The sequence below is a fragment of the Haemorhous mexicanus genome, chromosome Z, assembly GCF_027477595.1.
Source record: "Haemorhous mexicanus isolate bHaeMex1 chromosome Z, bHaeMex1.pri, whole genome shotgun sequence".
Taxonomy (NCBI): domain Eukaryota; kingdom Metazoa; phylum Chordata; class Aves; order Passeriformes; family Fringillidae; genus Haemorhous; species Haemorhous mexicanus.
In genome coordinates this window covers 82,160,030-82,181,217 of record NC_082381.1, presented here as the reverse complement: position 1 = coordinate 82,181,217, position 21,188 = coordinate 82,160,030, and the positions used below count along the sequence as shown (strand labels likewise).

The 21,188-nt window shown below is 45.3% G+C and overlaps 1 protein-coding gene across 1 annotated transcript; it reads right to left on the bottom strand.

Moving 5' to 3' along the window:
* Positions 1-424: 424 nt before the first annotated feature.
* On the bottom strand, positions 425-14,568 carry AQP3 (aquaporin 3 (Gill blood group)). The gene is made up of 6 exons (XM_059873475.1): positions 14,373-14,568; positions 5,408-5,534; positions 5,112-5,249; positions 3,659-3,777; positions 2,702-2,919; positions 425-2,020 (listed from the first exon to the last, which is right to left on the bottom strand). The coding sequence occupies exons 1-6, from the start codon at positions 14,478-14,480 to the stop codon at positions 1,846-1,848; spliced, it is 885 nt and encodes a 294-aa protein (XP_059729458.1). The 5' UTR covers positions 14,481-14,568; the 3' UTR covers positions 425-1,845.
* Positions 14,569-21,188: the final 6,620 nt, after the last annotated feature.

Sequence of the window (21,188 nt, the reverse complement as noted above, 5' to 3'; positions counted from 1 at the left end):
AATATATGCTAGATGGGGCTGGACAGTAGTTGAAGGCAGAGTAGGATTCTGCATTCAGAACTATGTTAAGTGAAAAAAGAGTAAGGGAATCTAAATTGCACAAAGGGTGAAGGACAAATACTTACCCAGTTGTTTTTTTTGCCTTAAGAATAAGGTGCCTGACAGCAGGACAATCTCACCCCCAGCCCATACTATGGTCAGCATACTGAGCACAGCTACCCCATCTCCTCCACATGCCTCAAAATCACACCCAGAAAGGGAAAGGCATAAAACACAAGTGGAGTATGTAGATGTACTGAAAGGGTTAATTGCCCTTTGCTCAGGCTGAAGAGGAAAAGGGCTTGAGGAAGCTATTGCTATAGATGACTTCCTTTTCATGGTGAAGTTTCTTGACAGCTGCTTAAAAATACAATCAACACTAGCATTTTACAGTGTGGGTATTGACCTTTTATTTTTTTCCTTTTGAAAAAAAAAGAATACATCCTTTTAGTGACTGGAAAGTGTATAAAGATACATTTTTTAATGAATTCACATATTAAAGAAACAGGCTTTGAACAAGTTTCTCTAATGCATGGGACTTACAAATTCTTTCACAACCAATAATGGTTTTTTTTCAAATATTTTGTAATAATATGGCGTTGGGAGAGCCAGAGATCCCCTGAGATGCCAGTACTGCTAGTACAGGAGGTGCCTGACCTCAGTCCCTCAGCCATGAGTACCAGGGATATCCCAGTTATTCTGCAAGGTAGAAAAGGAGGTGCTCCACAAACCCCAATTCCATAATCCAAGACCATCCCAGGAAAACCCAAAATTATCTCAAAGCTGATAGAGAATTGGCAGTTCCCGTACATCTCTACATGAACTCATCCCAACCTGGGTATTTAGTAACAGCTTTAAGGAGTATATTTATATATAAATCTACTAAAAAAAAAACAACAAAAATAAACCCCCAACAACACCACTGTAAAATTTACGTGAACACACACAACTTAAGCAACACTGTGTTTCCACTGGATCTTGGCTATTAGCTGCTTGCAGTTTATATACAAAGCTGATTAATTAGAAAAGCTGCTTCTGGGAGCCAAACTTTCTGTCTAGGTTAGCCCTGGTTAGAATAAGGATTTCCTACATGTGATCTTCTATGAGATGGCAATACTAAAATTTTTTATTGTAACACCAGGATGTGCTTGTTTGTAAACATTTTTTCTTAGTATTAAATGAAAATCCAATGCATTCTTACACTCTGCACTCAGATTATGGATCAGCTGACTGATACAATATCTAGGAATTCATAAGAGATATGAAAGTTTGACTAATAAAAATCCTCTAGACTAGTTAATTCCTGGTGTCAAGGTACTGACTTTAGAGCAACATCAAGCAGAATCTGATCCACAGAATCACAAGCAAATTTCCTCCAGGATGTAGGAGGTTCCAATCCATGCCAGCAAAACAATTTAAGTTTTGCATGATCCCCATTCTACAGATTGGAACGCAGGTTTGAAGGGAAGCAGTTTGCCAAGGTCACAGGCAATGTCAGCAACATACCTCAAAAGAGCTTCAAATTCCTGAACACCCAATTTGTGTTGGACAGCAGTGCCCACTTCTCTCCTGACTCCTACAGTCCTCAATCCCCTTCTATTAGGAAAAGATTACATGATACTGCATTTGGAGGAAGGCTCACAGGGAAATGTCAAAAGCAAATGTTTCAGGGGTATACAAAAGAAAAAAAAAAATTACTAGACAGCTAAAAAACTCTTGCTGTTGTTCTTGAAGCTCTTCTTAACTTCTTTTTGCCAGCTGCAGTCCTGAGTAATGAATACCTGCCAGATCTGGGTGGCAGCTTCCTCAGACCCTCTCCTTGTGCTTCACGTTAGCCAGCTTGACTGTTTCCTGCTCGGAGGCAGGTGGAGAAGGCTCATCGTGACATCCAATCGTCAGCTGATAGACAATCACTCCCGCGACTGCCCCAAGGAAAGGAGCCACAACTGGAACCCACCACCAGTGGGACGGCTTACCAACCCTGGAAAACAAAAAGAAAGAGCACAAGGTAAGAAGAGCAGCCTAAGTGTTGGGAAATTTGCACTTGGATCTGGAGGCATGCAAGACCTGACCCTCTGCAGCCATCACCACCCACTTGCACAGGACAGCAGCACCTGCACGCCTGCAGGGATTCCAAGGCAAACGTTGCCACACACACACAAACAAATGCTTTAAATCCCAGTGACAAGCAATTCAGAACAGCTACTTTCAGGAATTCCAAGTGTCTCTCCACCATGAAAGGAGAGAAGCATTTGTTGTGCCTACACTAGGCACCTTCCATTGCCTCCCACTGCTTGCAGGAAAGAAACCCTTGATAACATGGCTCTCTTAATTGTCTCCAAAAATAACAAACACTTCTCATTTTCTGCCATTTAAAAATCATGATGTGCTCATGTTCAAGGCACAACTGAAATTCTCATGGATGCTCCTAGATTTCCTCTTTGATAGCAAAGTTATGTAATTTGCTCTCACCACTGGAAGTTGCCCAGCTTCCACAATGTCTTAAGAAGCCGAAAAGCAGACAGAGTCTTTTAGCAACATTTAGGCAATCTAAAGATACCTTGTGGCTGCCAAGACTCTTTATAGTGCCAGAGTTACCAACTATTTGGATTCATAATTTCTTTCCCCTTGATGCTCAAGGTTTTTGTCATCAAGCACTTACCGGAACACTTCCATGCCCCAGCCAGCAATGGCTGTGAAGAGTCGAGGCCCAAAGTCCCTGGCAGGGTTGACAGCGTAGCCAGAGTTGAAGCCCATGGAGGTTCCAATAACAAGGACAACAAATCCAACTGTGAAAGCCTCCAGCCCGGTGGGGACGGGGTTGTTGTAGGGATCAACAATCGCCAAGACACAAACGATCAGGGAGGCAGTGCCAATGAACTGGAGAGGGATGGGGCAGGAAAACAAGAATTTAATCCAGATTAGTCTTCTAACCAAGTTATTTAACTCCTCTGGGATGTAATTCTCTTAAAAGGAAGAGGTGCATCAAGTCATCACATGACACTATCAGACCACAGCAGCCATAGGAATAAAAGAGTGGAGTGTGCTCCTCTCTTGAGATTATGTCAGCCCAGAACCTCAATCAAACTCACACCTTTCTCCCTACCCCAGAAGTGTTATGAATAGCTCTTTAGGCAGCCAGAAAAGCTGGAAACATCTTCCTAAACCTCCTTCTCACATACCGTGGCTGGGTAGAAGCTGTCCCTTTTGTGGTTGATGGCAAGTTTAGGAGACAGTCACATTCAACAGCAACCACCACCCCATACCCAGCCAACCTCTGGATTGTGCCACAACCACCGTACCAGAGTGAGAGTGAGGAAGAGCTATTATTCCTCACACTATGGCTCTTCAGGGACTATGACAAATTGCATTCTTTTCTCTGGTGTCCTGAACAGTGTTGTAACACTTGTTAATGCTTTGGCACAAGCCTTCTGGCTGTAAGGTACTTTCTGGCCCTGCTCTTCCCATGGGCTAGTGGAGATCCCTGTGTCAACTCCAAAAAACCTTTCTGGATATCTTATCTTTAAATTGCAATTCATTTTCTAACTAAAGGTGAGGCCTAGACCCACCCAAAAGGCTCCTCTTCAAATGCATTTTCATCCTCCCAGCACCCTCTTACCTGGTCAAAGAAGCCATTCACAACATTCAGATGCTCAGATGGGTAGGTGGCAAAAATACCAGCAGTGGCATTCTTTCCTATAACAGTGAGCTGGTTATTGTCAAAAGCCCAGATAGCATCTAGAGGTAGAGAAGGAGAAAAAAAAAATCATTTGCTGTAGAGCAAACACTTATTTGGAAAACTTAGGGCATTATCCACCACAGATTTTTAACCAGTCAGGCTCAGAAGCAGATGGCATTAATCCCTGTTCCTAATAATTATTTGCCAGGCATTAAGAAAGAGAGTCAAGAAGCAAACACTAAGGTGACTTCAACTCTCTCCCAAAGGTAACCAAACGCCTGTGGTACCAGTCTTGGTGTGAAAACATGACATAGTGATACAGATCAGCAAACAGAATTTGGGCTGTTCTTTCACTGTTCTTAGTTATAACCCCCAAGGTTGTCTTTAGGGCCACCAGTGCCTTGCCTACCACTGTGTAGAAGCTGGATAACTAACTTAGGACGGTCTAGCTTTCCTTCATGGTGTGTGGAAACAAAACCAGACACCTCTAAATGTAGCTTTTCCATGGGTTAGGTAGCTAAAATGGGGTTAAACCCCTTCTGAAGAGGAGGCCTCAATCCACAAACAGGAAAAGTAATTGGTGTTGAACAGTTGCCCTGATGTTTACTGAGAGGAAGGTAGGTCTCCTTGCTTCTTCCTAAAGTGAAAAGTAGTTCCAGGCAGTGCTGGAGTGGCAGCTTCCTCCTCCAGCTGGAAATAACAGTGACCCAGATGCTCCACTCAGCTACAGGGAACATCACTCCTATTGCCAGAAACAATCAGGAGGCAAAGTCTGAGTCTAAATGTCACACTTGATATTAGAGGAACAGCAAGACCCAGCATAAAAATTCAGTTCTTGCCTACTGAAGATCTCCCTATGATGATGAAAAGCACACAGGAGAAATAGAGGCATGAGGAACTGGATTTGTAAGGTGCTTTCCAAGGTATGGAATCACTCTGATAAAAGCAGCAAAATCTGCTAGAAGTCATATTATCTGGAAGCTAACACAAGACAATGCATTTGACATCACAGTGAAGACTTCATTTTTTGAGCCGAGAATGAAAAAAATGGTTCTGGAACAGTGAACAGACATAAAACCTTCATCACAGCTAGTGCTTCATTGACTTTTCTGGAAGACCAGTAAATACAAAAGAGCCCATCCAGAGGTTCAGTGTTCTGTACTCAAGGGCAAAGACTTGCACTTTGACAATGCTGGGTGGCCTTCAGATTTCTTTGAGGAGGCTTGAACCCATCATCATGAGAATGGGAAAGCCATCCCACAAACACAGTAAGGAGGTCTCTTGGAATACTGCACTGCAAGTGCTCCTGTCTGATGCAGAAACCTCCCTCCCTGCAGTGAGTCCCAAACACAGTAGTCTCACCTCAAAAAAGACACAGGGTTTCCACACTTACCATAGTACAGCCCAAAGACTATGCCAGCTCCAAGGAAAGCCCCCAGGGTTTGTGCAAGGGCATAAATTGGTAGCTTGATCCAGGGCTCCCGGGCCAGTAAGCACATGGCAAAAGTGACAGCTGGGTTCAGGTGTCCGCCTGCAGAGAAGGTGGTGGTTAGTGTACTCTTATGGGCAGGATGTAGGTCCTAGAGTTGTGCCAGGGGCACTAGCTTCCATACCAGTGCCACACAGGAAAAGCAGGCCTGCACAACAACTGACACAAGTGAAACTCAGCCTGCATGGAGCCACACGTACCTGACACCTGTCCTGCGATCAAAATGCCGAGCGTTACAGCAAAGCCGAAGGCCAGGTTGACAGTCAGGAAACCTCCATGAGTCCCTCTGCTGAGAATGATCTGCGCAACAGAGCCACAGCCAAAGAGCTAGGAGGAGAAAAAGAGATTGAAATTACCCTCTCTGTTTCACATCAGGACCAGCTGCTGAGCAATGCCTGCAATTGCTCTCCTTACACCTTCACGGGACATCATAGTCCATTCACGACTCAAAGCCTCCACAGCTGCTATCTTTGGTCAAAGTGTCTATGCATTGTCTCTAGAGATGGGAGGGAAGAACAAAGGGCATAGACAAATCTATCTCCTGGCAGGATGGACTAAAAACAGGGCTAAAATTAAAAGCAAGATGGATCTACAGGAGTCTGGCTTTCTTTGTCCAAACATCTAATTTTAAGATGCCAGGTGAGAAGGATGAGCCAGATATCATCCTTTCTGAGATATTCACAGCACAGCTATGCTGATGAGGGATCTGGGAACCATTGTGTTAAAAGAACTAATAATTGTTTGGCACAGTAGCACGTAGATTGGTAGGCAACAATTCTTTTAATGCCTGGAACTACAGTTGTGACTGGAGAAGGCCACATTCAGCCTGCCATTCATGGAGTTCTCTTTCCAGGTTCCATTAAGAAAAGTCCATATTCAAGAGAGTCCACCAGCACAGCCAGTCTTGGCCTTCTGTCCAAGATCGGGGTGGAGCAAACCGAACACTCTGGCAGACAAAAGCTGTTTATTTTGGGTGATGAAACTGTTTCCTAGTAGCTAAGGAAGGTCTTGCTTAAAGATGGTCACTCTAACTGGATAATCCTTCTCTTCCCAGCTGCACCTAAAAGCCCTCATTCCTATGGTCACCCTTAACAACTCAAACCAGTTTCCCTCAGCAATTCAGTTCATCACTCATCCAGCTGCAGGCTTTCTATCTTGGTAAGTCTTTCCACTATGCAACATGTAATTTAAAGAGCTCTAAACCTGATCATCTGTATGCTTGTATCTCCCACCGGCTCCACCTGAACTAACCCTTGGTGCATTATCACTTGGAATTACCACATTGGCAGGTACTGAGAGGATCCTTAAACTAGAACAGAGATTACAGCATGCTCATGAGATGGTCAAATCCAGGGATCAAAGCTTGACTTACTTCTTCTGACCACATACCCATAACTACGCCCTCACAAAGACTTTCTACTTCCGTGAACTCCATCATCCCAGAATTACTCAATTGCCACAGATGTGGTATCAACTCCTACAGGATAAGCCACCAAACAGGCACCAAGGTGGCCAGGTTTGCTCTTGTCTATTCTTCAGCCAACACTGGACATGCCCATTGAGCAACACACGATCCAAATCAGAGGCAAAGACAAAACATATGTAACTCATCCCCTCCCATACCCTTGACAACTAAAGAATTGCTAACAAAGCAAAAGGTGCACTCAGCTTGCTTGGAAAGCAGTAGCCAGGGAGGCTGCAGGCTGATTCATGAGGTGGACACTCTGTGAATACGTGCCTCTTGACAAGGAACCAGGTGCCCAACACAAGGGCCTTGTGTAAAAAGAATAAAGGAACCTGCTGAACTCGTTGGTGAGGGAGGCGTAGCCAGCACCGCTCTCTACTGGGTGCAGTCAGAACAGCCCCTACAACGTCCCCGCTGAGCTGGGAAACCATGGCAGAGGAGACTCCAAGACAAAGGCAGAAAAGATTTGTTTATTGGCAGCAAACAGAAACAGCTATGCCCAAACCACCAAGGGAAGCACAGCTCCAACTGAGCAAATAAATACAGGCTAATAACCAGGGTGAATCCTGTTTCTCCCTTTCCCTAAACAAACCCCACCAGGCTTTGGAGAGATTTCAGGGCCATGGTGTTTGCCTCTCAAAGGCCACACAGCACATTATTCTGACCAGGCAGGGGACAAGCCCACAAAACCTGAGTTTGGTGGAGTTTCCCCCTGGTGATCCCTAGTGATGAAGGTATTTGTGTTATTAACTCTGTAAGAACTGGCAGTTCTGCAGGTGGATGGTGGTTGGCTCGTTACACACATACCTTTTGGTTGCAGAAACCACGGAGTAAAATTTTCCCACCTCCACCTCCCTGATCACCCACAAAGGTCTTCCCTTGAGCTGGAGGAATTCCAGGTCTGCCATTTCTCAAGAGGTTATCTCAGAAGGTCATTCCCCATCCTCCTCTCCTCCATTCTACACCTGGCAGTAGCTTTCTGAGCTTTTCCTCAGAAAGGAGTCTATGGGCCATGCAAAAACACCCCGAAGCCACTCCACAGGACCATTACAACTGTTTATCAGATGAGCTGTGAGCACTATTTGGCTTCATTCAGCGTAACAGTAGAAAAACTTAACCCTCAGCAGATAAAAAGAGCACAGTGATACTTAGGGACAGGTTTGAACTTTGATATGCATGTGTTCAATTCCATCCTGCACCAGTGGACTCCACTAAACACACAAATACAGCATCATGCATGACATCCCTCCATGGATTTGACTTTAAGGAGCCAGTTCAAGTCACGCTCACCCAGATTTTTGTGGCAAGTACCTTGACACAGATTTTTGAGTTGGTACAGAGCTTTGTTCTGGTAGTAGCTAATACAATTTTTAATCACACCACTTTAACTTCTGCTCTTTGCTAGTTTTTCTTCCCGTTTCTTTTCCCAGGTCAGATGAGACCAGAGAACCTCAGCTTTCATTTTTTAGGTTTTGTTTGTCCTCTGTTCACAGAGTGCAGTTCAGTAGCATCTAGCTTGGGTTGAAAGGCAAGGAAGGTCAAATAAAGGCAATTCAACAATTTTTCCCGGTCTTTTTAGTCCATGCAATGTATTTAAGAGTTCTTAGGCAATATTGTATCACTGTAGTCAGGGACAGTGGTGCACACCTAAGGGGAGATCACACCCCATTCTTTGATTTTAATAACCTGCCTCCTACAGCATTTTGTTTTGTGGTTTTGTTTTTCATTTGCATTTGTTGGGTTTTTGGTTTGCTTTTTTTTTTTTGTTGTTGTTTGGCTTTAGTTTGGGCCGGGGAGGGGGTGTATTTTGGTTCTGGTTTTGTGTAAAAAAAACACTTCTGGAAGAATATCAAGCCAACAGAAACCCAGGTTAGCACCTCCCATGACAGTAGGTACAGCAGTCAACTGTTATACACCCACAATACAAGCCAAGTTCAAAAGTGGTTTTAAAGTGCTAATAAAATACTTGCAATAAAGCATCACTCCGATGTGTTAAACCTGCTCTCCGAGGAATTGAAGTCAATGCAGCCATTAACCAGGTTAATGGAAGCCTGCCCCCTAATTTTATCTTACTGACTCTAGCAAATCTAACAGGAAGGCTTCTTACTGCTCTGGTGTGATTCAACTCCTTGCACAGTGAAAAAGGGCTAAATCCTTGTTCTGCAGGAATAGGTTCAGGAATGGCGGGGCTGCCAGACTCCAGAGGGGAGAAGAACACCCCTGTACAAAGGAGGTACCAGCCAGAAGCAGCAGCAAATAATTGGAAAACCAGCAAATAAATAGGAAAAACAATAATAGAAAATAGGTATCCATTGCAGAGGATACCTCACACTTGGGAAACCTTGAGCTCCCTGTGCCCAGGGCATGTTTGGAGACAGAGCAGCTGGCTTTGTCTCTCAAGATAAAAACAACCTGTCTCAATCTCAGTGTCTGAACATATGAAAGCCCAGTAGCCAGTAAGGACTGGTAGGAAAGAACCATGGAGGTTAAAAAGTTGCAATAGCTCATGAGGAAACAGACACCTTGTGGAAAATTGCTTCATATATGAGCTTCATACATGGTGCTCAGAACTCCTCTGCACAAGAGGAGTTCTGAGTACCAGGTATGAAGCTCATATATGGAAAGGAGTTTCTTTCCTTTCTTGTCTCCTCCTTTCTTTGCCAGTGCTTTTTTACACCTTAATGTGCAACACAAAAGGCCTGAGTGCATTTGGTCTTCGACTTCAGACAGGTCTCTAAATGTAGGTGGGAAAGCTTTGCTGGCATAAACCAGGAGGAGTGCAATTACCTGAATTACAGCTCTTCTGCCAGCAAATAAACCAGGGATTAGGCAAGAAGCCTGCTATAAATCTACCTAATCACCCTGCTGGATGGGAAAGACTGGTCAGCCCTTGATGTACTCTGGTTAATGGGGAAGATGCCAGAAGATTCAGTCAAACCATGAGTCTGCTTTGAAGGAGGAGACCCAGAGATCCTGACGGATGATTTTAAGTTTTGGACACACAGAGGGTACCACTCTTCATAGGGAGAAGGCACGGAGCAGCATGCAGAGATCTTGAACTCCACAGCTCACATGGCAGGATAGCCTCCATCAGACAAAAAGACAATGCAAGGAGCACTATGCTTTATGCTTTTCCTCAAAGCATTTCTCAAACAACCAGGCTGGTCATCATTCTCAATTTGCAAAGCAAGGAGAAACCTTAGACCCCACAGCCCAGTTTTCTGTCCAGCACAGCTGGAGACAGCCTGTACAGAAGCAGCCCCGCAGGAAGGGCAGCAGCAGATGGTCTCTTATGTTACAGCTCTTTGTGCACCACCCACTGAACCAGAGCCAAGACAGGGCTGCAGGGCTGGAGAGATGAGAGATTCTAAGCAAAACCCCACATACACCCCACCCCACATACATCACATGCTACAAAAAAACATTGCACAAAGCTGGAGACATGAGCCTCCCTCAGCTCAAGAAACCTGAGCAACCTTCAGCAGGAGAGTTGGGCATTTGGGAGGAAATTCACTGGTTTAGGTTGTTCACACACACAGAGAAAATGTCCCCTACTATTGTTCAGATGAAGAGGTTTCAGCCATTAGAAAGATCAGTGCATCTGGGGGTTTGGCCACAAGGTTGGGCACTCCCGGGGAAAAGCTGCCTTCCCACCAAGGGAAAGTCTTGGTGCCCGAACTGTCCTGTTTGTAGGAAGGAGAAATGTCCTGCTCCTGGAGTGAGGCAGCAAGAAGGGACAGTTTCAGGCAGCTGGTGAAGAGCTTCAGCCTCTTCTGGTGGAAGGGTTGAGGGAAAGCAGCAGCACTGACACTTCCCATGTCCCCATACCCAGCAGCACAGGACCCACCAGGTCCTTTGGTTGCAAGGAAGAGTCAGCAACACTCAACACACACAGCAAGGATTTCCACTCCCTTTTACAGCCTCGCAAAGCACTAACCAAGAAAAGATCTGTTAAAAATTTTTTTTTAAAAAAATTACATTTTCCAAATGTGTCAAGCTGGCGTTAAGCAAACCACCCCAAATCAAACAGCAGCTGTGGGAACTACTGTGCTGCCCCAGCCAGTTGTGGGATGAGCAGCAGCTTTAAGTTGCCAACACCTAAGTGGGGCTCCCCTTGCTGGGGTCATCTCAGGAGGCGAAGCTCCCCTTGCTTTAGTCATCCAAACCACTTTGCCGTTTTTGTTTCTGCGGTCTATACCCCAAAAAGCTACCACCTCGCCACAAAGCCAAGGCGGCACCAATTGAGAAGTAATTAGGAGTTGTTTTGTTCTTTCTTTGTGCCTCTACAGCAGTGATTCACAGTGAGTCCCACTTGGAAATCAGTCATAATCGGCACATTACTTCTGCAAATGTAAAAGACAAACAGAGCCAGCTTTGGTATTTACAGCTAGCAGAGCAAGGCAAACAGACCGAGCCTAAAGAGAGGCACGGAGACCCACCATGGAAATCTGGGTTTAGTGGGTTGCTACAGTAATAACACAAACAGCAAGGGACTGGGGAAATGCCTTTGGCGTTTGTAGTGCTTAACGATTGCCAGCAAGCGGTGCTTCCAACACAGGTATAAAACTCAAGCTTAAAGTGCTACTCAGAAAGTGAGTTTTCAAGAGGGGAAATGCCAATTTAAGTATCAAAGGAGATGTATGTAGAATCAGCATTACTATTTTTGCAACAATAGAGACACCACCCACAAACTAAATAAAAGTTATGCAAGGTGCTCTGCACAGCAAAAGTGGTTTACAAGTAGACAGCAACTCGCCTTGGCATTCTTCAGAGCTTGGCTGCCTTAGCTGGATTATTTTTCTCATCTTAAAAAAAAAAGAGGCACTATTCTAACAGTCCTTTCCAGTTCAAACCGCTCTATGATTCCACCTTCCCCATCTCTTTAAAAAAATGAGAAAAATAAAATCCAGCACTAGGATCATTCTTACAGGCAGCAAGACTATGTAGGGATCTGCAATAGCTTTTGTCTTAGAAGAGTTTAAGAGAGCTGCAGTCATTATGCAAGTGAAAGGGAGGAGGGAAGAAACTGAAGCAGTGCCAATATCCACAGTGGGACAAGTTTTACATTACACAGTGAAATTTAAAGTAAGCTGCAAACTTTAAACCGTCTCCCTCCCTTGAGGCTTAGGAAGTTGATTTCAGTGTGAACAATATCTAACCTTAAATCAATCCCTGATAATATTCTGTTCAAACATATTTGTGTTTAGTCAACTCCATCTCCCATGAAGAAAATTTTCATGGATTCAGGTCTTTCTTCAGGCATTTTACTGTGAAGCCCAAAACAGATATTTACTGGGGTACAATGCATCTAAATGCACACACACAGTTCAACCTGCTGGCAGGGTGGGCAACAGCGACTTTTGCAAGGTACAAAATGACAATTTCTATCCTGGGAGATAATCCAATTCAAACAATTGTCCAGGCCAACTGAAAGGGGAAGGAATTCACCTTCAAGACCCTTTCTATTTCATGTAGGTGATATAATAAAAAGATGAAAAGGAATCAGGTTGGTAATAAAGAAAAAAACTGCAAGTTTTCCTTCCCAGGAATAGACTGAGACTGCACGAAGTTGGAAAGGGATTGACTGGCTTGGATATTGCAAGTTTGCAGTCCTGGAACCCATTCTCCTCTGGTGTAGCCTGTTTTGAACTTCTGAGCGTGCAAGAGCATTCAGTGAGTTTGGGACTTTCCCTTTTCTCCCACAAGCCCACCCCACCTTCTCCCACATGATCACAGAAAGCCCACAGTGCTCCATCCACTGCAGAGATGCTGCAGGAGATCCTAAGCAAGTTTGCAAGTCCTACAAGGTGGAGTTGAGTGTGCCTCTAAAACCAGTTCAGGAACTCCTGAACATGATGAAGGCTCAGCCTGCAAACTTTGACACACACACACTGAAACAGAGCAGGTTGGATGCTCCTGAGGACAAGGTATGTGCTGCCCACTTCTGCCAATGCAGTGTCCAGCGTGGCTGATGGGTGCCCATTACCACTGCCATTTTGGAGGCTGCTTATGATTTTGATCAAACCCTTACTCAAGCTCTGAGCAGATCCAAATTCCTCTCTGCCTGGAGAAGCAAGGTGTAAGGAAAAGTAGTCGCTGTTGTGCCAGCTGTTACAGTCGGAGGATGGACTAGTGGGGTTTGGATCATGAGCCCTTCTGAAAGCTCAGATCCAAATGGCTAAAGGCTTCTCTTGTTTCTCAGCAATATTAGCTTTGCTATCAGGAGGCACTAGTCCTCCTTACAAGACTTACCTTGTTTCAATCCTGAGACTAACAGCAGCAACATCTGTGATTAATAGACAGCAATCTTTTAACTATTAATCACTTTCCTATCACCTTCTACCCACCTTAATTCCAAACAACCCTTCCTGGAAAAATCAACAGGACTTGTTTGCAAATCACCAAAGCTGGGTCGCTCTGACAATAAAGCCATACACCATACAAAGCTGCTTTCTTTTAAGAGTAGTAACATTTTACCATTTTGGTAACATTTACAGTCTTAGCAGAGTCCCCCAAGCTGCTGTAGAAGATTCCAAAATCCTCTCTTCATGATCGAAAAAAAAAAAAAAAAAATCTTATTTATGAAAGCATATAATTGTGTCAGTCTTTTCGTGTTGTTCCCCAGGTGCTTCATCAAGCCTTCCTCTGCTTTCAACTCTTCCAATGCTTAGATTTCTCTCCAGGCAATTCCCCCACCAGTTACAAAGAGGTGTAAACCCACAGCCACTCCACCGAAGCCTTCAGGATTGCTCTGGATTTACACCACCTCAGAGGAACCTGTACCTGCAGATATCCACTGTGTGAACTCCAACTCATTTCTGCCTCAGTATACCTGCATCCAACCTGTGGCCAGCTGGGCAGTCCTGCATTTTCAGATGCAGACACTCTAAACCAGATATTTCTACACCAGTATTTACTCCACACAGCTCATACACAACCCACCTAGCTGTTCATATCTGCTTTAAAGCCAATTGCAGCCACTCAAAACATTTGCAACTTCAGGCATTAGACACACATTTATCCTGTTTTATGCCTTATATTCCACCCCTTTGGAAACTGAGCACTAAAACAGGCAGAAGAGTTTTATCTCCACTGGCCACTGAAGAGCACACTGACTGATAGCAAGCACCAGGTCCCAGCTGGCTGTCCGCAGAGCTGCCATGGTATCGTGCAGCCCCACTCACAAGCCCCTGGGGAATCAGCGGCTGACAGCAAAAGGACACTGCAACTGTTTAACTTCTGGCTACTTCTTCGTGATGGGATGCATGGGGAAAGCTAAGTAAAAAAAAAAAAAAACTCTTTCAGTTCCTCAGGTGATAACACTTGCAGTATTTCAGAGCCAAGAAAATATCCCAGGGCGGACAGAAAGGAAGTTCTGCATGATCTCTAGCAAAACACTTGCTGCTTACACAGAGCTGTTTTGTTCCCTGCACTTCACAGATACACAGAAGCTTCCACACACCCAACAAGCTCTTCAGAACCCACATTTTGCAAGAAACCCCAACGTCCACCCTTAAGCAATGTGCATGAATTTTTTTGCCTGCGCACAGGGACTGTCCTCCAGACCCCCTGCAGCAGGTTGCACCAGAGCTGGGCTCATTCCCAATGCAAACCTGGGCAGGAAGGCAGCCCCTTCACCAGGACAGTTTCCCCCAAACCCTCAGGACAGAGAGCATCCCCTCAGTACAGCCCCCACTCACCACCAGGATCAGCGTCCCCAAGCACTCAGCTAGTGCTTGCCGCACTAATTTGTTTCTGATCCTCAGGTGCTCCTCAATGGTAGCAAGAATGTCCTTTTGCCGCCCCATTGCAGGAGAGGTGCTCTCAAGTGCTGTCAGGGGAAAAGCAGCAGCTGACAAAGCCACAGCAAAGTTTCTTCTCCAGCACGGCTGCCTTTGCTTATAAATAAGTTCATCGATGCCTGACACACCTCCTGGGTAACCACACCCCTTTCACCCGCTCTTCAAACCCAACTTTTTTTTTCCTGCTTTTCAGCACGAGACAGCGTGGGCGGTTTTTTTTCATTTTCCTTATTGCTTGCATAGATGAGCAAAATATTCAGCAGCTTCATAAGAAGAAGGAATTAAATGTGTCCTGCTGAAGCCACTGCTGTTTTCATCACCAGCTAAAAAGCAGGGCCATATCTGCTCTTGTCCAACTTCACTTCAATGCATAGACTGAGCAGTGCCTTACCCATTTGTGTGAGCGTGGTACCCTGCATTCCGATTTACTTCCCTCCAAGCTCTCTCAGGGTGGTAAAGTGATGTGTGCTCCTGTGCTGATTCAGAGGCTGTAGGTGCTTTGACAGAAAAACTGGGAGGCAGAGGGCTTGAACTCCTATAGCTATGTCTGAGGGTCTCCTGAGCTCCAGCAGTTACCCAGCTGAAGCTGATACTGTGAACAAGACCAAGCCTCCTTCCACGGAAATCTTCATTTTGGTCCAAATTTTTTTGTGCCAATACAAAGTTATCTCACTGTTCCAGAGCTTTGGGAGAGCCCTTGCAGCCCAGTCCCCCATGAAAGCTGTAAAGAAAAGACATGGGGCTCCCAGTGCAGAGGCAATCCCCATCACAGGACCTCAGTGAGGAGCTCAAAGACTCACCAAGCCACACAGGAAACAACCCTTGCTGCCTTTTCATTGTCAGTAACATCCTGTATCACTCTAGGACTATTCCACAAGATGGCCTGGATGAAAGCAGTCCCAGTCCGTACCATCTGAGGGGAGGACTGCTAACAGGACATGTGCAGCTCATGGCATCTGGTTTTTGTTAAGTGAGTAGTAAAAATTCCCTGGGCTCCTTGACTCACCAGGTCTTGATGCAGAGCTGCAGGGCTGAATGTGCAGGACTGAAAGGGAGCCCTTTCCTTGATTTGTTCCCCCATCTTCTCTGCAAAGCCACAGATGCCCAGCTTTTCCTCTTCCCGTTATTTAACCATCAACTTTCCTGTGGAAAAACCAGAGCTTTTTAGTACAGTGGTGAATGGGCCTTTATTTTGTACAGAAACTGCAGCCAACACGAGAAGCAGTCAGGAATGTGGCTAAGAAAGCAATAATGTGTGAGGAATCAAATACAGGGAAACACTCAAGTCCAAACATAATTACAGGGGCAGGAAACTTCCCTCGTTATTTTGTGCTCAAGCCCAGTCTGGGACTGCCAGCATCAGTGGGGTCCTCTGAACCACAGTGAGGGCTCCATCAGCCCCATGCTTGCTTGCTGCAGCTGGGATTGGCAAATGAGGGCTCAAGACACCTATTTTCAGCCTTCTCTCCATATCTCTCCCCTCATCATCTTGCAGTACATCACCAGATCCATGGAGGCTCCTCAATTCCTCCTGCACTCCCATCTCCTTTGTGTTCTGCCCCGTCCTTTTACCTTGATGCTTTAGCAAAGCAATCACAGCCAGAAATTAGGCTGTATGTTGGGTTTTTTTACCCTTTTGGCTCTTCCCAAGCTAAAACACATGGCTACCAGTGTGTAGATGCTGTGTTCTGTGGTGTAGTTTTATTGAGATTTTTTTAAACTAGCTCCCAATCCTTCCCTGGTGGTGAGGCCAGGGCCATCAGACCAGAGGGAGAAAGGTGAGGAGCAAAAAGCATGGGAGGTTGTGATGTTCTCCAAGCAGGTAGGAACATTTCTTCTGTCTCCAGCATCTGAGGCCCTCTGTTACAAGTTGAGGATACAGGCATTTCCTCACAAATAGGGAAGGGAGGGGAGACGTCGAGGTTCCAGGGTTGATGGTATGTCTTGGTTTTGGCTGGAATAATTAATTTCCTTCTTACTAGTGACTTGGATTCAGTTGAGAATAATGCTGACAACACACTGATGTTTCAGCTGCTGCTCAGCAGTGTTTACCCTAACTCAAGCACTGGTCAGTTTCCCAGGCTCTGGCAGGGAGCAGGGGCACAAGAAAGCAAGAGGGGGCATGGCCAGGAGAGCTGATCCAAACTGCCCAAATGGATATTCCATGCCACAGAACACCATGCCCAGTGCATAAACTGGGGGGAATTGGCTGATGACTGCTGGGAAACACCTCTCAGTGGGTGGTGAGCAAAGGTGTTGTTTATTACATGCCTTTCTTGGGATTCACTGTCTATCTTTCTCTTCTTCATCGTCATTGTTATAACTGGTAGTAGTGCATTTTATTTTGTTTCAATTATTAAACTATTCTTATCTCAGCCCACAAGTATTACATTCTTTTACCATTGCCTTCCCCACTGGGGGTGGGCAGGGGGCAGTGCATGGTACTTTGTCTCTGGGGTTTTTTTGATCACGACATGGTAAAGATGGTGATAAGACCAGCATCAAAGCTGGTGCTTGGAGAAGTCTAGACACAGGCAAGCCTGAGGAGCTGGGGTTGGGTGGGTGCTCCAACACCAGCTCTGTGCCTGACTCACTGCCTGACCCCAAGGAAATCCTTCACCTTTCCACACCCCAGCTTTTCCGTCAGTAAATTGGAGAGTGATATCAGATTCCCTTCTCGGGGCATTGTGAGGGTGAATCACTGCAGCCCAAGATCCAGTGACTTGAAATGAGCAATAGTGAGTTATGCAATTGCTTTCCCATCAGGCAGTTGTGTTATTATCTAGGAAGGAGCTTGGGGAAAGGACTGTGATGCAACGCTAGAAGAAGCGGGACATCCTTTCAGAAGCAATAACTAATCAAAGTGTGGGCAAGGCCTGGAAAGGCCACACTGCTGGAGCTTCTCTGTGCCAATACGGGAATTGCTGTGCTACACCAATCTGCTGGACTTAGGGACACATAACCTGAACAGAAATTATTTAAAGATGTCCGTGAGCAGCAATAATTTCCAAGAAAGCACATCTCCTACAATAACTGGTGGTCAGGGTACTTGTACCCATCCTGGTGGTTAGAATAAATCCACAGGATGGTGGAAATAAAAAAGGCAGGATGTAGCAGTTAAGAATAATGAGACAAGACCTCAGAGCTGCTTGGCTCTCCTAGAGTTGGGTGGACATGGAAAGACATCCATGCCTTTAGGATTGCCTTGCTTGGACATCCAAAGAACATCCTTCACAGCACAAAGCCTCAAAGAAGGGAAATTTCCAAAATTGTCACAAAAAAACTCGTGCTTGACTTCCTGGTGGTTTTGCCAGAGCTATTGAAGTACAAGAAAAGGATTTCTCTTGATTAAAATGCCATGTGTTAAGGTACCTTGAATGAACTACCCCTATCAATCTGTACCGTGTCAAAAATCAAGGCAGTGTAACACTCCAGTTTATGGAATCTGCTTATTGCCCAGAGGAAAGTCCAAGAGAAGAGGAAACTCAGCTCAGCAGGGAAGTCAGAGACAACATTGTTACGTTGTGCTCCTGCCATAAATCTCAAACTTTTCTTCCAGCGTCTCCTGGGACCAATAAATACAGCTGTACCTGGAATTATCCAGGATTTGAGCCTATGCCTTTTCATCCTGGTCCAACTGAGCAGTTTTCTGTGACGTTTGTCACTTTCTTATTCCCTTCCTTTCTCTCCAGCAGAGCCATGCAATGTGCCACAATAAACTCACTGTGTGCTCTGGCTGTTATTCCTAGACAAGATCCAAAACTAACACCCAAGTGTTAGGTTCAAAGTGAGCTGTTTGTGTTGCAGCCTTGCCACTTGGCTCCGTCCCTCATCACTACATGCCAGGGGAAAGATACAGGTGAAATTCTGAAGGAAGAACCAATTCCTGGCTGCTCCCATTCAGCTGTTCCTACTGGCTATAGTGGCACAAAATAAATTCAGGCTTGAAAACTTCTTGGCTTCTGCAGAATCCTGAACCACCCCCTAGAAATATAATTTTTTCCTATGAAAATCCAAGTTTAACAAAGTAACAAGACTTTTTCTTAAGTAAGGGAATGGATAAACCGGGGCTGGTGGGTCCCACAGCTTGTCTGAGCCAAATTTATTCACTCATCCCAGGATGGATGGTGCAATCCAACAGGGAGAAAAGCGTGAATCACTCAAATCTGTAATGAGTCACTCATTGTACTGATGGCAGGGTCACCTGGTGCAAAAGCCGTTAAGCCAAGAGAGGTCACTGTGTCAAGGCATGGCAGGATTCAGCCTTGTGAAATCTCCCTTTGGAAGACACCTCTAGCCGTCTCCTTCCCATGATCTACTTGACAGAGCAGTATGGTGACATGTTCATTAGATTTCATTAAAAATAAAAATTATAGCTTGCCTAGCAAGGCAGGGTAGGAAGTGGGTGGGTAGGAAGTTTATAAGCTTTCTAAACCATTCTAGCTGGAGGGTTAAGAGCAGAGATTTCAACATCCTGCCTTGAATCTCCAGATTTGCAGAGGCAGGTGTTTGTTTCATGTCTGGGTCTGCTTGCCCTCCAAACTGAGTTAGAAAAATGAAGAAATTCCTCCAGGAAAGAGTGATAACCCACACTATTGCTTATGACACCTGGTTTTGGAGAAACTTAAGATGAAACTGCAATCCTAACTTAGGTTCCTGGGACACTAAAGAATGGCCTGGAACCTGGCAAACTGTACTTGGACTTGAATTACTATATAGTAATAGGAATAATATTTTAAATTTCATGAAAATAACTCTTCATGAAGCCCACTGATTGGGACCAATTGAAGGAAAGGGTGCCCTGACACGAGTCTATGCCTAATGTAATTCAGAAGTATCTCATAAGGATGGATCCCCCACAGGGGGGCATGGACCTACAACCTGTGCCCATGGAGGTTCCTTCTCATGTCTAGTTTCCTCCTCACCCCAGAGCTTGTCCTAATTTACAGGGATAAACAATGCACATCACATCTAATTCCTGCAGAGATGCCATTTTCCGTTCTCAGCGGTCGCGTGCCAGAATAACTACTCCACACTGGAAAAGCATCAATTGCTCCAAAAGAAAGCTTTTTAATAACACATCTGAAGGGACAGCTATTACAAACAGCTCTCCTGAAATAGGGTTTTGGCAGGGGCTTCTCTCATAAACTGTTCTGTGTAGACAGCTGTTCTTCTGAGAGCTGCAGAGCCAGTCCCAGCTTGGAGACACTGCTGCTGTTGTGCACCACAGCAGGAGAGTTCAAGGACCGCAAAGGCAGAAGACACAGAAATGGTGTGAAGCTCCACCAGCCCAAAGTGTGAGTCAGGAGCTTTCCTGACAAGAACTTTCCCTGCCAGGTGAGGACATGTCCCAGAATGGAAAGTGTGCCTGCTCTCCAACCTGACCTCAGCTAGAGGTGTTCCTCAGCACCGAAACAATCGCCTTAAGAGCAAAAGAACCCACCTAGATGCAATTTTAGATGTGTATTCCATGAGATCACTTTAGGAGCGTCTCTTTGTTGGGCTACAAAGAAAGACTAAAGCAATTATCCCAGGTGGAGACAGCTACAGTAACTGGCATAACCCACCCAGTCTCTAAGGGGTTGCAGACCTGCAACATGCAAAGACGTTTCTACCGCAGGTGAGGAGAGGTATTTGTAGAAGGAGCAGGAAAACTTTAAAACTGTCCCACAATACACAGCAGGGTTTCTCCCTGCAATGCCACTTAAATCCCAGATCACCTTTGCTCTAAAAAGGTGAATTGAAAGCATAAAATGTGCAAAGGAATGTCAGAACAGCAAACGTGTGAATGGAGTCTCACCAGTCCAGTGTGGGCCAAAAGTGCTCCAAAGAGGTGATGCAGTGAACCCAAGACCAAGCTGGGACATACTGCTGTCAGTAGGTACATTAGGAAGAACAAGAAGTGTTTGTGTTGGCATGAGTGCAGCTAGGGATAAACCAGCTGTTGACAATGTTAGGCTAAAGCGTAGAAACCATAGGAGCATGGATATTCAGTATTTTCCAGTTCAAGTAACATGTTTTTCCTTCCCAGGAGATGCAAAGGCAGAAAGTATCAGAGGATTAAATCTGAAAGGAGGTGTGGCATCCCTCTTTTTCCCTAGTTTCTGTACCCTGAACTAATTCTGTACCCCCAAATCTCACTTGCAGGAAGATTTCCTTCTAACCTTTACCCTCAGAGAAGAGAACTGGGCTCCTGAACTGTAAAAGCACTTTGGAGCAAACTCTATGCCCTGCCTCTTGTGTCTTCAGGGCTGTTGAGGGACTGTAACTACCTGTTCACCTGGACGCTCCCTAAATCCACCTCTGCAAAAGCAAAGTGAGCTTGTCTACACTTGCTTCAAGTGAGAGCAGAGTCTGCTGTCCTCTTTGGGACATTCATTCCTCCAGCTGATTTTAAATCAGCCTGAATCCTGGGGAAATTTCCATACTGACCTATTTTTTTTTTTTTCCCTGGGTAGTTTAAGTATTAAACATCATCCTTTAGCAAATAAGCATTAAGGAACTGCATTGTAATGAGCATTTCTGAGATTCCATAATGAAACAGGGATCTGGCATGGGCAAGCCACCTGAGACGAGTGCCTGCGGCTGTGGAGATAACAGGGCTGTAAACAGAAGGGCTGGGCTGTGTGCTGGATGCAGCACCCAAAGTCAGAGCAGACACAGCCAGGCACCCACCTCCAGATCCACCAGAGGAGCCCCTCTCCCAAAGAAAGG